The 18481-nt window shown below is 41.7% G+C and overlaps 1 protein-coding gene across 5 annotated transcripts; it reads left to right on the forward strand.

Moving 5' to 3' along the window:
* Nucleotides 1-3599: 3599 nt before the first annotated feature.
* Mondo (MLX interacting protein mondo) lies at nt 3600-18095 on the forward strand. Of its 5 annotated transcripts, none has more exons than XM_043426949.1 (15): nt 3600-4717; nt 6106-6573; nt 11108-11214; nt 12509-12582; nt 12963-13088; nt 13182-13404; nt 13523-13934; nt 14062-14557; nt 14674-14859; nt 14943-15087; nt 15242-15507; nt 15636-16117; nt 16247-16370; nt 16480-16609; nt 16760-18095. In XM_043426949.1, the coding sequence occupies exons 2-15, from the start codon at nt 6200-6202 to the stop codon at nt 16879-16881; spliced, it is 3267 nt and encodes a 1088-aa protein (XP_043282884.1). In that variant the 5' UTR covers nt 3600-4717; nt 6106-6199; the 3' UTR covers nt 16882-18095. The 5 variants fall into 5 exon arrangements, with proteins under 5 accessions (XP_043282884.1, XP_043282882.1, XP_043282883.1 ...); XM_043426947.1 differs by having other exon boundaries at nt 3601-4717; nt 14059-14557; XM_043426948.1 differs by having other exon boundaries at nt 3601-4717; nt 6109-6573; nt 14059-14557.
* Nucleotides 18096-18481: the final 386 nt, after the last annotated feature.

Below are 18481 nucleotides of genomic sequence, written 5' to 3' on the forward strand. Positions count from 1 at the left end.
CAGTTTGCTGTGTAGATAACTCCAATGTCTTTATTCTCCTCATCAGTAAATATTTTCTCAATGAATATTAATAAATTTACCGATGAGGAGGAATACGAAATTAGCGTGAATGCAACTTTCTGACGTTTTGGCACATCGAATCGATGAATTAGACATTTTTGCGCCAAGCTCAAAAATAATATTATAAAAAATAGTACGCACGATCGATAACCACGAATTCTTCATTCGTACCATATTTCCTGGAGAGTCACGAAGCAGCATCGAGATAGCAATCTACGGAATTCGGTACTCGAAGAAAGCGGACCGATTTTTGTTTCAGCAGGTTAAAACTTTGCATTATCGAATTTAAAAAATTCGTGTGAGAGTTGAAAAATTGAAACGTTTTCCGCGGTGGGTAGATTGTTCGAAAAAACACTAGAACTCAACTAACCTAACGTCAGAGTCTAAATCCAAATATCACGCACAGATGTCACTACGGTCGTCTTTGTCGATAAAAAAAGATTCGACGACAGAGGCTCTCAACTCGTATCAAGACTCAATATTTTTACCATAACCAGCAAGTACTACCCCGTAACAACTCCAGCAAATGTATAAAAACTCGTTTATACTATACATGTCAGCTCTGCCAGAAGAACATTCTACCAGAACATTTCTATATTTGTAAATGTACAAATCGCAACGACTGTACCAAGAAAATAAATAATTTTAAAAATCTTTACCACACGTAATATATCAGAAAACATTTTCACCAACATGAATATTCACAACCTCCTGACTTTCGTTGTGATAAAGAAGGTTTTCCAGAGGTTAATAACTTTTATCAAATATAAAAAAATATTAATCTTAAAATAAGAATGCTATGTAATATGGCGTGACAACGTCTATTACAATTATTTATACGTGCAGTAGGCGGTGGACCTTTAAAGAAAAAATTTATCCCCCCAGTTGACCCCCGCACCTTTCGATAATGACGGTATTGACTTTTTTCTGTTCCAATCGTAAACGGATCATTATTGAGAACAAAAAATACTTCCATAAAATATCAAAACATCATGCAAACAATTTTTCATATTTCGCGCACTATATTTGTGAAAAAAATCGTTGGTGTAATCACTCACGTTTACAGGAACGGCCTTCGATCTTCTTCCTACCTTATTTTTCCTCCACGGTCCTCCCGCTCTCGTTCTTCCTCCACGATTCTCTCTTATCCTGCTCCATGATTCCGATCATAAAGAACTTTCCACACACATCTTCAAAACTCTTCCCATGTTTCTTCGTCCTCCCATGTTTGGAATTTATCATTTCACCTTTAACTTTTGTTATCACTTCACCGTATCGCAGAAAATCGTAATCGCGATTCATTATCACAAAGTTATATTTCCGCTCGTATTTTTTTCGAGAACAAACTTGGGTTTTTATTCACCAAAAATTTAACTTTATACCGACACGAGAGAAAAAATTCGTTATTTAATTGTACGACCGATTGAATACGAAAAAAATTAACATAAACAAAAAAAAATATCCCCATTTTCAGGGAGGGCTCTTCTTTGCCTACTCTTCCCTAGGTTTTTTTCCCCAGAAAACCGTTTTTGAGCAAATTTGATATGCCAATATGTCGAGTAACAGAAACAATTGTAGTGACAAAACCTGTACCACCGTTTCATAGAGAATCGAGTGTGCCCGCGTGCGTGCACGCGTGGTCGGTTGCTCGCGTCCTATTGTTAGCATTTGACTAGTAAAAACTATTCGTAATGCTGTAAATAGCTGCGGTTATACGCGTTGCGTGCGCTGCTCAGCGTGCAGCGTTTGCAACTCCGACTTATCTGCATGGAATCTTGCCTGCGCGACTTCAAAGTGATACAGAAACTGTATCGGGCTCGGAACTGTGTCTAACTAACAATATATTGAGTAGATTTACAGACTTGTCCGTCTTCGCTTGCCGACAACCCCATGGCTTTAGGACCGTGCGTTTGGTGCTTTGCTTTGCGTTGCGTTGCTCGGGGCATGGTTGCATCTTAGCTCGCTTGCGACACGCGCGCGTGCGAGCATACACACGACTCTCGAAGCTGTGTTACAGGTGTCACTAAAGTGTTTCTGTTACTGGCGCTTGCTTCGATACTATTTTAAAATTGCCAAAATTTTGGAAATATTCATTTCCGCGTAAATTTTGTGGCGATAATAACGTCGAGAGCGAAGCGACTTCCCGATCGGTTTATTCATTTATTGCGTCAAAAAAAGGGACTCAGAAATCATGAAAAAAAAAAAATGTTATATTCATAACGAACGACAAAAATGAACGAATCGTTATTTTTCATTAAATTTTAACTACAATATTCGTTTCATTGTGTTTTCGGGTTTTTTATCAATATGCACGATCCTACTTTTTTTTGTTTTTTTACTTTGTAATTTATGATCGATCGGTTGCTTGAATATCAGTGAAACAATTCTCTTTATAAAAATTACGAGCGTTATCAATTTTTATTAATTTCTGTTTTATTTGTTTAACCGTCCATTATTTAATCATAGTTCCATTGACCTTTTCGATTGATTGAAAGAAATTAAATCGTAGGAAAAAATTATTTCAGTCATTAAGGATAAAGTAGAATTCTACATGTCCTATTTTGTGCCCCATTTTCTCAATGCACTGTAATCTACATTCGAAAACGCGCAACGTTTAACCGAATAACCGACGCTCACGCTCCGCGCGGGTCCAAACCCCACGCGCGCCGAGCGGCGAGTGCGCGCTCTCTCGTTCTCATGCTCACGCCCCTCACGCCTAACGCTCGAGCCAGAGTCTCCTCCTTTTCCCCCACCACGCGCGCGGCGAGAGCGGTAAGTGAATAGCGAAACATGTTGCGCCTGCGCCTCTCTCCTGTCTCGCGCTCCGCCCTGTGTCCACCCGTCCCCCCTCACGCGCCTTGGCTGACCGAACCGTTCGGCCCGAACGGTGGCCGAACGCCTTAATCCCCACTCCACTATTATCGCTAGTGCGCGACGGAGCGAATTCTCCAACCCGTCCAGTCCCAAGTCCCAAACACGATCGAGCAGCCAAGCGTGAACTCGTGAAACGTAAGCACGTCATGAACGTAAACAAACCGTAAAATTATACAATATTCATTCGGAATATTAAAATATCACATTTTTCTACACCGATAGATTGCCATAATTTTATGAATGTCCACATATGTATGCACCGAATTGAACAGAAAAAAAAATTTTTTTATTCTTGATAAAAGTCGTTAACCTGGAAAACCCTTTTTAACAAAGAAAGTGAGGTAGGGACATGGTAGAAATGTTTTCTGTATTCGATTGTCAACAAAGTTGAGAACCTTTGTCGTCGAATCTTTTTTGTCGGTGAAAACGGTTGTCGCGACATCTGTGCTTAACATTTAGAACTAGGTTCTTGAGTCCAGTATTTTTTCCAGTTTTTTCGGACAATCTCCACCCTACCGATCGACACGGGTACGCAGTAACAAATATCGCCGAGGCTGGCGCTAGTAGCGGGAAAATCATCAAAATAGTAACTCGCAATTGGGCTCTCTTGCCCCTTCCTCGAAGCTCGATTTTTTAGTCGTTGAAAGCGAGATAGATGTACGAAAAGGGCTGAAGAGGAAGGAAGATACGTTGGTGAGAAAGAGAAGAAGAAAAATCCTGCTGAGAGAGAGCGAGTGAGGAACGAAGAAGAAAAGAGATTAGACAACGAGGATCTCGTGGTGTGGCCGCAGGAAGGCGCGCACACACGGTCAGCTGTGTGTCTCGTAGTTCCCCGTTATAGATCGCACACACAACGTGTGCGCGCTAAACAACGACTAATAAAAAAGCGAAATACTACGCGAGAAAGTCGAGAACAAAGAAAAAGAAAGAAAACGTAAAGAGGACAAAGGAGAGTCGATCGAATGGTAGTTCAAATGAAGAAGTGACAAAAATACGAAATAAAGAGAGAAAAAAGTACATATAAAAAAGCAGATATATGTGTACAAGAGATCGTGTTGAACTTCGTAAATGGCGGTGTCGATAGTGTGCGTATACGTGTGTGCGGTTATCATTAAAGTGGAGTGTCTTTAAATCGCGATTATCGTAAATCGTGACAATAACGAGAACGAGAAAAAAAAATAGACTGTCGGCCATTTGTAAAATTCCTTAATTGTCGTGTGGACGTTAAAAAATAACAAGTGTCGTGTTTAGAAGCTAATTGAAGCAAGTGTTCACCAAAATCGAATGGATTGAGCTCGTTGTTCAGTGTGCTTATCGCTACACATCATTTTTTCTCGTTCTTTTCTGCGTGACACTCGAAACGTGTTTGTCTAACGACGAGAGTTTATTCTCGGTGGATTCGAGAGCAGCCACCGAGTTTGTTCTCGGCTGCCTCCGAAGCGCAGTCAAAGCTAGAGTATTCCGCGATCTTATACCAAACCAATGGAATATTCGATCGAGGAAAAAACAACGGGATAAACAAGTTATGCGCAACTTTTTCGTCCGAATAAAGTGAGAACGAGAGTGGGGCAGCGGCGCGGCGGGGAGAAAAGAGGAAACGGGGGGCAAAGAAATCGAGAGATTCAGGCGCCAGATTGCGTTCAAGTTCCTCCTCTGTTTTTGTGTTTTTCCGTGCCTGCGTGTGTGGGTGTGTGTGTTTTTCCTCCGAATTTAATATCATACATGTGCGATCGTGTTGTTTTTTTTTCGCGAGTGCCTCCTTTTCGTTCGCTCGTAAACCGAGGTGAGTGTTCCGTGCTTTTATACAACGTCGATACACGCGCGCTTTTTTTGTCCGCTTTCTGGATTACGCGATCATTTCTCAAAGAGCCAATTTGTTTTCTCCTCAACGAAATTAATATGTTAAAAAATGTTTGATTTCATTCGAGAGGGAGCGAAAAACTTAACAAAATTTTATCGTGGCTCAAAAACAATTGGGCTAACTTTTGAAATAGAAATTGAAAAAAAGCTATTCGTGCGGGGAAAAACGTCTTTTCGTAGTAAAGCAAATGAAAATCCGTCAACGATCCTCGTGTTTTTTTTCTCTTTAACGTGTCTACGAGAATTCGTAAAGTACACCTTGAACGACAACTCGGGAGAGTGAATGGCTCCCTTCTATTTTCTTTATTTCCATCTCTCGCGTGTTCGTTCGAGGCTGTTGGATCGAGGTTTCTGCACTGGTCAACGATTAGGAACAATTTCTAATGGGATACGCGTCGCGGCTATTACACGTTAGGAAATAGGCGGAGGGACTTTCGAACGAAACGAGACCCACGAAAATTCTTGTTTTATCGTGAGTCGGTGTTTCTCGCGTTTCTAAAGCTCGCTCGGAATATTTATTCTTATATTTGTTTGACAAATTAAGAGAAATAATAGAGCGCGTTGCAAAACTGCGAAACCATAGCGAGAAAACGCGGATGTATCGTGTTTATCGACGCGTCGAAAATGCTCGGGACGAATTTAAATTTAGCCACCGCGAATGCGAGTGTACGGTCCACCGGAGGGCTCAAAACAAGCGCGAAAGCGGAGCCCCATTTTGCACTACTATTTCTTCAGCCTCATTGTTGTACTCTGTGAAAATTCGAATTGCGGCGGAAGTGTCTTTTCATAAACGAACAAATGGCCCGTTGTTTTGATCGTTCGGAAAAATATTGATCCGCGAGACGAAATATTCGATCGAAGAATCCGCCACGGATGAATTTGCCTTTCAAATCAAATGTAAATAAAATGAAACAAAATTCAACGAGTACAAAGTGCATGGTGTGCTTCGCGGGGCGGAGGGAAATATTTCGTCCAGACGTTTCGTGATAAAAAACGAAGCGAGGTCGTTCGTTGAGACCGAGTCTCCGTTTAATAGCACAATCCGTCGAATAAGTAATACGAAATCCCTCTCATCTTTCCTCCCCTCTCAGATCAAACAATATGTTCGAGTTACGTAAATAAAATTCGAGTTAGAATACACGCGTGTCTTTCGCCACGGGCGAAAAATCGTTCTCGACCGTTTTACACATTCGATTTATTTTTCTCCAAATTCTTAAACCCCCCTCAAAAAAAAGGCTCTTCGAGAATATCGCGCGCGTGAACCAACGATTGCACATTCAGCGAATAAATACAAAGCTCCTTCGCTCGAAGCAGGTAGTGAGAAGCAAATTGAAGCGCGACTCGGATGACGGGAAGGAGTGAGAAAAGAGGCGTCAAGATCGAGGCATCTTGAGGAGGGAGCACGATGCAGGCCGAATTGTTGTATCGCAAGCCCCCGATGATGACGTCACCCCAAAACATGCAAATGACGCAGCCCCAGCAAATGCATCAAGCGGCCACCGGGCACCGAGGGAACAAACGAGAAACCCGCGACTCCCGGGAGACAATACATTCGGGACATTTTATGGTGTCCGATTTCGAGGCCGAGGCGCAGGACGACGAAGACGAACTCGCGGTCCCGGTGCCCGAAGAAGAAGCCGCGCGCTTGGCCATCATCGCGCCCATCGGATTCTCCCTCGAAAAATTCGTCTCCAATTCTTCCGTTGACAAAACCTCGCAACAATTGAGCATCGAGACTTCCCTCAACAAGCTCTTTCAGTGCATGTCGCTTGCGTACAGGTGAGGATATATGTTGATACAAATTTCGAATCCAATTTCCACAGGTTTCTTCATAACTTCCCTCTGATTAATAAATCACGCGAAAAAAATTATTTTTTTCATTTCAAATTTTTCGTTCGCTCAGATTATTAAAGAATTTCGAATTTTACTGTAAGATTTTAGCGTCGCCGATCGAGAGACGAATAAACAATCGAGAGCGTGATTCATTTGGGTTTTTAATCGATAAAAATATTGAGAAATCACAAAAATTCACTAAAATAACGAAAAAAAATGGAGCTGCGATATTTCGCGCGAGAGAAAAATAGTGAAATTTCAACAATTTGTTGGCGACGAGTTCTTATCGATGGAGCATCGATGTTTTATCGTTTTATGAAGCCGTTGAGTGATAAACGATGATTATAAATAGCTTAACGATTGGTGAAGAAAAAAAGGTTCAAATCCAATTAATCATTCGTGTCGTAAAAGTGTTATTGGTTCGATAATCTTTTGTGAATCGTCCATTTATTCGCGCGTTTCTTTCACCATTTTCATTTTTTCTCCCTCGCTTCGTTGGACGGCGAGAGCGATTGGATAAATCGAATGAGAGAATGTGCGGGCCGCGGCGGCGTTGTACGCGAGGCAACAAGTTTGGCCGGCGAGCGAAACGGAATAACAATAACAAAGAGCCTGAAGCGAGATGACAATTAAGTGCAGCCTCGCAAGTCCGGCGCCTTTATATTTTCCCCTTCTTCCAGTCGCTTCTCCGGCTAATAATAGGACGAAAGTGCTCGATTTCTTGCTCGAAATTATTGTCCGAGGTTTTCTCGAAACGCTCGGATCGATGGCGAGCGTGTGAAAACATTGAAAATTCAATGAGGTTTAAAAGATCCCCTGAAAAACGTTTGACGTACGCATATAAATCCACGTGCTCGTGCTCGCCCGCCTGTGACGTCACGAGCGCGCCGCGTAAGCGTAAGAATCGAGAGAATAATGAGAAAAAAAAAACAGCGACGGGAGCACGTGCGCCTCGGAGCTTCGGTCGAGGCACGAGGAAACGAGAACGAGTGAAAAAACGCTGCACTAAAAGCGACGCTCTTATTTACAGTACTGGGAATAGAGGAGCGAGTTACTATTGTCCATAATAATGCATAATTCGGCAGGAGTTATTTTTTTTCACAGATAGGTGCGGTATGACGCAATGAGCCTAAAAACACAAAATACTTAGAAATAAGGCGAACGGAAGTGCCGCCATTTTGCGAAAAACCGTTTGGGCCTGTATCTCCGTAACCGTGCACTCGAGGCCCACAATTATAAGGACCTTTATTGTAGATAATTAAATTTGCTATCTTTTTTGTTGAATAATTTTTTTCGTATCACTTACCGTTCACGATTTATAAGATTATTACTGTTTGTTTATTGGCTTTTTAACCGATATCTCTTGTAATAATTGTTGAAACAATAAATTGCTAATAACTAAACTTTTAAATCGTTAAATTTTCTACAACTTTTATTTTAAACTTTTTCCTCTATAATTAATATTTTCCAAGTTAGAGACTCTTCAGGTCAATTTAAGACCCCTCTTTAAGAAGGCTCTTTAAGAAGGAACCTGGCCGGATGTTAGATGACGTGTTCAGGCCCAGCTGACGTTAAGCGCCCAGGCACAGGATTGTTTTTGAAATTAACGCGTTATAACGTCTAAAATATTCATTTTAGAGGAAAAAGTTTAAAATAAAAGTTGTAGAAAATTTATCAATTTGAAAGTTTAGTTATTAGCAATTTATTGTTTCAACAATTATTACGAGAGATATCGGTAAAAAAGTCAATAAACAAACAGTAATAATCTTATAAATCGTGAACGGTAAGTGATACGAAAAAAATTATTTAACAAAAAAGATAGCAAATTTAATTATCTACAATAAAGGTCCTTATAATTGTGGGCCTCGAGTGCACGGTTACGGAGATACAGGCCCAAACGGTTTTTCGCAAAATGGCAGCACTTCCGTTCGCCTTATTTCTAAATATTTTGTGTTTTTAGGTTCATTGCGTCATACTGCACCTATCTGTGAAAAAAGAAATTCCCTCTACTAATTGTCGAGTTAGTTAAATTCAACTGATTCATTTTTAACGAGCATTTAACGGCGTTTTCAGCAAAGAAAAGGCGAGTAGTCGTTGGACAAATATTGGGCCGAATATTTGCCGTTGTACGAGAGCGAACAACACGATCGTAAATGAAGATTGCACGATCGCGGGGGCGTGCCTCGAGAGCGCACGCGATTCGACCAATTTTTCGTTTCCGAATGCGACCGCGGAGCATCGGAATGTTCTCGGGTCGGTAGAATGGGAAATTTGAGCTGGGATCAGCCTCGAAGATTGCCTCTGGGGGTGTCGATTTTCCAGAGCGTGGAAGCCTCGTGTTCGCGGTCTTGGTCGACGTTTCGGAAAGTCCAGAGTCCGGAACTCGCTATCGGTCAGAGCGCCCTTTGATCGTGACGAAACGATTGAACAGTCGTCGCGTTACGTCGCTTCGAAACTCCACAATTTCGAGTGTCATCCCGACTCGTTAGATAACGAAAACGCAGGAAAGTAAACAAGCGCGAATGGGCGTGGGCTCGAGCGCGCCGTCCGTCGGCCGCGCTCCAACCACGAGGAAACGCGGCCGCCGAGACTCTCACAGTCGTCGATCATCTTGCCCTTGATCGTTCGAACCGACCGGCGAGTCGAATCGCTCCGAAGAAATCTTACGGAACGATCGCCACCGACGCTATTTCTACAGCTGAATAATCTTTATTGATGACGCGAATGTCGTGACGGACGCACGAGCCCTCTCGAGGAACCGCGCCAGCGACGGCGCCTTTCAGCTGAGAGGCTCGTACGCGCGATCGCCGACGACTCATCCGCTCGGCTCTTTTTTCTTTACGAGTCTTTCCCCGCGATCATCTTAACATCCGAATCTCTCATCGCGTACAGTTTCATAAATCCTCCAAATTTTTATCGTCCCCCGCACCACTTTTCAACTCTCGTATATTGAGACTCGGAAATAAAGCGATCGAAATATCGTATGACGATCGTAAAACGACGCGAGCTCGCAACTCATTTTACGATCCTATCGAAGCTATTTGCGGGATCCTCTTTACAGACGCGTTCCAACGCTTATCAGGGGGCAATCGCGCTTGAGAAAAAATAATGGCTTATCTGATAACCATTTGAATTGGCGTGCTCGTATCACCTTGAGCATCTCGACACCGACAGCCTCTTGCTCTTGCTTTGAGCGATCTCTCTTTTCTTTCTTTTTCTTTTTTTTTACTATTTTCGATGAATAATCACGAGTTCGATCTCGTTCGAATTTAGTGGGCAACGAAATTGGACTGAGCTTCGTTTTTTAGTGGGTTCGAAGTCCGAATTTTGATGGGAAACAAGAAAAAATTTGTCAAAGATTAGAACTTTGTTTGAAAATATATTCAAAATAGCCTCGAAAATTGGAGTGATTGAAAAAAACGTATTTTTCTCGGGTTTATCTGCGAGGAGAAATCGTGCCGGCAGGGAGCAACGACGTCAATCGTCGCTTCTATTCGCCTGACGCAATTTGCGGAGCCTCGAGGTCCGGAGGGTCACATTAAACGGAAACTCGCGACTGTGCGCGCAGTAGAAAAAGAAACTGTTAGTTTCTCGCTCGAAGCTTTGTTCGAGTGGCGAGCGTTCGGCAACCAATTCGATGCTCGATTAAAATTTTCGCTGGGATCGAAAAGCCACTTCGTTTCTCGTGCCGAGACGATCGAGCGGGTCTCTCGGTCGGTAAAAAAGATAAAAAACGGTTGACAACGATATGAGAATGCACGAAAATTGAAGAAAGCGAAAGACGAGGCGGGACGAACGCTTCGTTGTGAATCGGCGCTATAAACCGAGCTTGGAAATCTTCCAGTCGCTTGGGAGTTACGATATGTTGACTTTTATGTCTGCGCGCGAGAGAAAATGCTCCGATGATAAGAAGCAGAGGAGGCTAGCTTTCGAACGTGTATTTCGAAGGAGCATCGCGAGTAAAAACGAGAAGGAGCGAGAGAGAAAATAGGAAGACGATAACGACGTTTGACAATGGAGAAAAAACGAGTTAATTCAAAGAGCGTCGCGTTCTCGAATTTTTAATACTTGCCAAAGTTTCGTATTTTCGTGATTTTTATTCCAAAAGTACAATAAACGTCGAAAAATGTTGTTTTCTTAACGCTTGAGGCCATTTTTCTTTGGCAATTTGCGATTGAAAGCAGTAGAAATATTAATGGAGAGAAAAAGCCGATGGAAAATCACGAGGAGAATTTTAGAAAATGTTCCGTCCCCGGGGGCTATCGGGATTATCGCCTCGCGAGCGATTACGTCTCTTGATTTATCGGGAAATATGTAATTGAGAGTGGAAACGAATCACGGCGAATAATTCATGTCGGCACTACCGGGATGTTCGAGCACAACACTCGGCGATATTCTTAAAAACTGTCAAATCGTCGTCCTCAAAAAAAAGTGTAAGAAGCATCAGCCGAGATATGACGAAATGGTGAATTTGTTTCAGACAGAAGTTGACGTCGCCAAAATGGAACCGTTTCAAGGGCATAAGGTTAAGATGGAAGGACAAGATTCGGTTGAACAACGTGATATGGCGATGTTGGCACATGCAGTGTAAGTGTTAGCCGAAAGAATAAGCATTTTTCCGATTTTTCTAATTCATTGAGCTTTGAAAAGACAAAGAAAAAGGTATTGGGAAAAAAACAGTGAAAAAAGTGAACGAGTCGGCATTTTTTGTTCACTTAGAGAATAGTAATCTTGCGGATAATATTGTAGAAAAAAAATCTAATTGCAAATGGAAGATTGTGAAAACTAGAAACCGTCGACGCCTCGAGTCCGCACGACGAAAGAGGAGGGGGAGGGATTTACTCGTGCCTCGAGTTAAAACTGATAAAAGTGATAGATTTGCAAACACGAATAACGTGCACGTGATTAACACGTGAATTCAAGTGTGTAAGGAGAGATTTCAGTGTACGTGAATGCACGAATACGCAGTATTTCATGAATTCTCTCATTTGCCCCTCCACTCGCGATCGTTCTCATTTCCCTCTAGCTCTGCTGACTTTGTTTAATTCTTCAGATTAATATACGTTTGTAGAGGCGTATATAGATATACGGGGCTCGCGGTAGTTGACCGTTTCACGACTATTATGTGGAGGAGAAAAAAAAAGTCGCGAAAAGAGAAGCGGGAGCGATATCGCCGATATTGAAACACCTCAGTCCGCGTCGAAGACTCCGACGAAACGTTCGCGTGATTCGATCCTGCACCGGTGTCATCGTGCCGGCGTTTTAGTCTCGTGACTTTTTTCCATCGGTTAAAAAAGGGTTGAGACTCGTGCAGATTCTCATGAATACCTCAAAAGTATTCGGGAAATAAATACGAAAATACGAGTCTCTTATTGTTACGGCGAGAATTCTCCGCGGAAATTCATTCGAATTCGATCGAGACACGAAAATATAAATTCGGATAGTTTCTGCCGTGGTTTTAGAACTTGGAGACTTGAAATTTTCTCGCGGGATTCGGTTCTCGGTTTTTAGGAATTCGATCGAATTAACTCGAACAAAAGGCCGGGGCCGGGTCGCTCCATTTCTGGGCTCAAAATTTCGCGATTTCTTGGCAAGATGCGTCGTCGGAAAGTCGGCATCGGAACGCGTTCGTTCGAGTCGTCGTGCGAAATTTCGGTCACGATTGACTGCGACACTGTGACCGCGAGGTAGTCCTTCGCGTACTGGACGATTTCGTCTCGCCCACTTCTCCGCTCGCTCGCTTCCCCTTCCCCTTTCTTTTCTCTCTTTACTTTGTTCTCAACGGGTGAGAATGTTTTTTTTCTCGATATTTGCTTATGAAAGCGCATTTATTTCTTCGTATTATTATTTTTGTTATTGCTATGATTTGTTGCTTTTTTAGTCATTTTGAAGCAGAATACTCTCGTGTGCCAATTCGCTTCGCCACTCGACGTCGATACCCACAACAAACCGGAGGTGAGATTCCACTAAATTTTCGTTATTTTATCATTCCGGTGCTTTTCATTCTTTTGCATCTTTGCTGCACGATTTTCCCGCATCTTTTTCATAACCTCTTAAACCTTTTTTTTTACGAAAATGATGAAGAAATTTAATATTTTACGACGTGAGGGATCAAATAACAAGAGAAATGTAGTGGAATTTTTGAAAAATTTCGACGATTAGATAAAAGCACGAGTCCAAAGATAAGGAGTTCCTCAAATACAGCTTTACTCTTGTTGTCGCCTATCTCCGGCGTCTGAACAACTGATGATAATTCCCGATAATAAATATACGTGCGCGCGTTATTTTTGTCGTACATATACGCTTTTTTGACCTCATGATATTTTTCTAAACAGGCTGTTGTCCTCGAAGGCAAATACTGGAAGAGAAAACTCGCTGCGGTTACTGCGGAGTACAAGAAATGGCGGATGTTTTACAGGAACAAGATCCTTGGATGGACGAACAAGGATGGTACGGACATGGTGAGCATAATCCTTTTTTCAAAACATTTATTGCAACCGTTTCAACAATTTTTCACTATTTCTACTAATGAGTTTAATCTAATGTATTCACAGTTGGAATCAATGGACATGTTGGACTGGGGCAGTGGTATGTGTTCGTCAGGGGGCTTCGGAACGGGTCTTGGAAACTCTTACGGGGGTTCGAGCGGTTTTTCCGGTTCGGAGAGCGTCCACAGCATGATGGTCGATGAGGATTACATGGAGTTGATGACGGATACATTGTTTTCGACCATTAGTTCTAATCAGCCCTTATATTTTCCGGATCCGCGTGAAATTGGTATTGATTTACTGGATTTAACTGAAAAATAGTTGAATCGGACAATGGGGGGAGTGACGAATAAGACAAAAGCAGCGGAGAAGTCATATTTTGTATAAAAAACTTTTTTATCCGACAGCCAGAGGCGCGAGTCTCGCAGATTTTATACAACCGAGTCTGGGGCCACTGCAGCCAAATTTGGACGACTTCATGGACACCCTCGAGCCCCTGCAGGAATTTTTGAACTCAAAATTGCCCTCGGTACCCGAGGAAGAGGACATGTTCAGACAGGGGGGTCTGAACAGCAGTAATTATTCGGATCTCGAGCTCATGCAACCGATAAACAGTCACAACAACACGAACAACAGTACGAACCAAGTCGGCCAAATGAACGAGAGTACGGTGGTGTCCAATCAAGCGAGCAATCAAAACAATCAACGGGACGAACACGCCGAACAGAGACAACAGGATAATGCAGATTTACAAAATCTTCAATACACCGCTAAAATTTACACGCAGCCGGAAAATTCATCCATTTATAGGAATAATGTGTGAGTTTCTCGGAACCTATCGCTTGTCATTCGAATATGAACTCTCAAAATGGGGAAAAAAACCGAAATAACCTTTGATTTGTGCCTAACTAATGAAAGACAATTTTTAATATTTTTTTTTCAGAAGTTTAAGTGATAATTATAGCGGGGGAAGGCAACATTTCGAGGCAGCAGGAATTCCGAGTCAGCAAGTAATGCGAGAAAAGTCTCGGAACGGAAGATCGACGTCTCGGTCGAATCGAGTCATTCAGCAAGCTCAACAACAGCAAAATTCGTATTGTCAAAATGCCCAAGTCGTGACTTATCAACAACAGCAGCAGCCATTTTCGATAGATTTGCAAACGGTGCAATTGAATTCGAGTGTGAATCAGGTCGAGCTAAATTCCCTTACTGATGCGAGCCAAATGACGGGACACATGACCGGGGCTGCGAATTACGGGCAAACGAGTCCGCAGCCTCGTGCAATACGGCCTCTGCCTTCTGTTGTTCCGCAACAACAACAGCAGCAGCCAATCACGGACTCTTTTAAAATCATTCAACAACCCCAGCAAGGCTACAAATTTACAGCCCCTGGACCAAATTTCAATGCTCAACATTGCAAATTTCGTAATAGTGGCTTCAAGGTAATTAATTAAAAAATTGAGTAAATGCCGAAATTATCGGTCCACAAGCAACACTGTTCAATTGCAATCAATAGCTCAACCTGAATCTATGATAAGCTTTTAATGTTTGATTACAGACTCTCGCTGGTCAACCAGTAGTAACGGTGTCGACGAATCAGCCGAACCAATCGCACATTCTGTTACAATGCAGACCTTCGGGTCTCGATCTTACCGCACCTGCGTTACACCCCACAAAACTCTTGCCACGACCCACACAAACAAATTCGACGAGTGACAAGGAAGAAGTTTTCGCTGTACCCAAGGTTAGTTAACGATTTGAATGTTTTTGATAGTTTTATTGAAATCTGAAATCTGCAGATTCGATTAATCCTTATCTCATTTTCAGTATCAAATGAAGGCGCGAAATCGTTCGCGGAGCAGTTCTTCACTTGGGCCACAGCGAATCCAGCCTCCCCCCCTCGTCTCCGCGGTCAGTGATCCCGCTTTAAATATAAACAACAATGTTTTACTCGCCCATTTACTTACCAACAGTGAGTACGATCAAATTGAAGTTGATTGAAAAAAATTGATGATCAATTTTATTCATTAAAAAATGATTCATCGACTGGAAACAAATCTTGAATATTTTATATTCGAAAATGAATTGTAGAATTTCAATTTTTATGATTTTTTTTGTAAATTCAGATACAACGGGACTGTACACGGTGAGTAGCGGGCCCGAGCACAAAGTGATGGCAACGTCGAGTCATCAGAATTCGATGAAGCACATATTGCCCATGTTATCAGCGAGTCCGGCGTCCTCGGGACAGCAACAAACGTCACAGTCACAACAGCAACAACAAATATCGAGTAACACGACTCATCACATAGCAACTCCGATTACCATACAAACGATTACGAATTCGTCGAGCATGTCCCCGAATCAGCAGCAGCAGCAGCAGCAGCAACAGGTACAAACATAAAAGAATACTGAATTAATTGTCAGAATGTGAAAAATTCCTGAAATGTTTATTCTCTAATGCAAATTAAGAATATCGTAGATCCGGTTGAATAACAATTCTCTTTTTATCCAATAAAGAACGCACCCGGACAAGTACTTTTACCATCGAAGAATCAAGCGTCGCAGCAGCAGCAGCAGCATCAAGGCAGCACTAGCCCGAGTTCGCCGAAAGATTCATCGAAGGCTCACAGTCCTCAAGGTCCGAGTCTTAGTCCGTTGCACAGTCCGATGAGCCTGGGGAGTCCGTTGTCACCTTCGCGTAGCAATTATGGCGGGAAAGGTGATGGGCAACAGCCGGAAAGAGGACAGTACAAGGAACAGAGACGCGTCGGTCATATTCATGCCGAGCAGAAGCGTCGTTACAACATTAAAAATGGCTTTGACATGCTTCACAGTCTTATACCCCAATTGAATCAAAATCCGAATACCAAATTGAGCAAAGCGGCTATGCTACAAAAAGGTGCCGATTACATAAAACAATTGAGAGCTGAGAGACACCAGTTGAAGGAAGAAATGGACAGTCTCAAAAACCAAATTGAGTGCCTCAACACTTCGATTAGGTGATTGTTAATTTTTTATCAAATTTTCAATTAATCCCCTTTTGGCATTGTTGTCGTGTATTCCGCGAATATTTATTTCGAGATCAAAACTATGAATTTTGATTCTGATTATTGCGAATTTTCGTTTAGCAATTGCCAGTCGATGCTACCAGCGACTGGAGCCCCGATTTCTCGGCAGAGGACCAACAAAATGAAGGAGATGTTCGACGAATACGTGCGGAAACGTACGAGAGAAAATTGGAAGTTTTGGATCGTATCCTTTTCACAAAAACATTATTGAACAGTAATTTTGTTGTTTTCCAAACATCTGTTTAGCCCCATTTCGCTCAATTTTATGGTTTTCCTTAACTACTTACAAACAGTTCAGCATATTGCTCGAGCCTCTGATGATATCGTTCAATGCTTCGGTCTCTACGGCCAGTATAGAGGATTTGTACAGGAGCACGATTCTCTGGGTTGAGCAACATTGCTCCCTCGTTGATCTTAGGCCAGGTAAGAAAAAACGATGATAATTATTCGATCGAGTTATCTTGCTGTCGAAACGTCTAATTTTTCGTTTTATACAAACTGAATCTTCCATAATTGCCGAAAATCACGAATGAATAAAAATCTGAAAGGCTATCGTTCAATTGACGTTTTCAGCCGTGTTAAATTCCCTGAGGCATTTGTGCACGGCGACCGACATACTATCGGATCCTTTAAGATTGCCGGAAGAGGCAATGGCCGCGGTAAATCACACGGAACGACGTCGTTCAACGCAGTGATGAAAGCGAATGCCTTCCTCTCTTCAATTTCGTGGTACACCGTAGCGTTTATTTATCCTTGTAACCGATGGAAAAGCGTTACGCTAACAAGAGAAAAACCAAAATTTCACAAACTCGCTCGCAGCAATTTATTTGTCGCTCGACAAACCAACACGTCAATAATTGTGAGAAAAAAGCGAGATAAAATTAGTTTCTATAGGAAAAACCAAGTGCAATTTTCTTTTCTATACATCGACCGACAAAAATCTTGGTAGATTGCTCTTTATTTTTATCCTTTTTTAAAAATCATTATCTACTCGAGTTTATTTTAGAATTAATCATTGGCCTGTGTAAAAAAGATTTTTAATAACCGTTTTTATCTTTGTTAGAAAAGTTATCTCTTCGCCGTTAATTACTGTTCTATTTTCTCATACACTTCTTTATTTTTATTTTTATTTTTCTTTGTTTTGCCACCGAATCACGTAGAACGAATCATTCCATATATTTCGGCACAAAAACAGAAGCTAACGGCGAATCCAGAGTGGTTGAGAGTACAATTTCGTTCAGGCACATCCAGACAGTAAAATCTTTTACTGTCTGGATGTGCCTGAACATCGATTATTAGCCGCGAAAAAAAACACCCGTAGGAAATTTTTTAAATAATATACTTTATTCGAATCCTCGCGAAACCAATGCGAAGTTCAAAGTGCCATGAATTGAGATGAAATAAAAACAAATCGGAACTATTCAAAGCAGGCACAAACGGAAGTGCGATTGATTTTACTTGGAATTTAGAATTATTATAAATCTTACGTGAGTCATGAAAGAGGGGCAAAATAATCAATTTTAAATATTTTCGGAAAAAATATATCTATAGCATAGATATTAGATTAATCGCCGAACCAAGTGACCTTCGATGTACTCAATTTCGCTTAATTTTTGGGAAAATCAAGAGTATGAACGATTATTCGTCTTCTTTCTGTTCTTCTTTTTAAAGCCAACGACGTACCTACGTAATTTGTTTACTTAAACGCGTAACGTTCATAACCTATGATGAAAATCGCCAATTTATCGCGAGAACTATACATATAAATATATAAATATATAGACGTAGCTAAGAAAACAGCAACGGGATGTTTTTTGTACATTATGTATCATAATTATCATCGAGATTTTCGTCTTAGCTGTTATCCAAATGTTATTATTCTCGCATTAAAATAATTATTACAAAATGACTCATCAATTAGTAGTTTTTCCACTTGCCGCCCTCCTCCTCAAACTCAGATGAAAGTATTCTTGAATCGAAGCATGACTCGAGCTGCCACCCTTCACACGAAACTGAAGTTCGCTTCGCGACGTTCGTTTAGTCGTTCGTGGGCCTCGCACGTGGCAACTTGTGCTGCTTTGGACTTCGCTTTTTTTGTTAAACGCAAAATTTTATTCGAAAATATGAACACACGGATGACGAAGCCTTCGTCATCCCATTTTCGTGAACGAGGTGAAAACACTGAGCGCTTGGATGCTTCCAACGATTTTTCTCGTGGCTCTTTCCATTATCGGAATATCGTGGTTAGTCGCCGACCGTTTTTGTAACAAAAAGCACAAAATTACCGAGCAAAGA

The sequence above is a fragment of the Venturia canescens genome, chromosome 8 (genome assembly GCF_019457755.1).
Source record: "Venturia canescens isolate UGA chromosome 8, ASM1945775v1, whole genome shotgun sequence".
NCBI classification, from domain to species: domain Eukaryota; kingdom Metazoa; phylum Arthropoda; class Insecta; order Hymenoptera; family Ichneumonidae; genus Venturia; species Venturia canescens.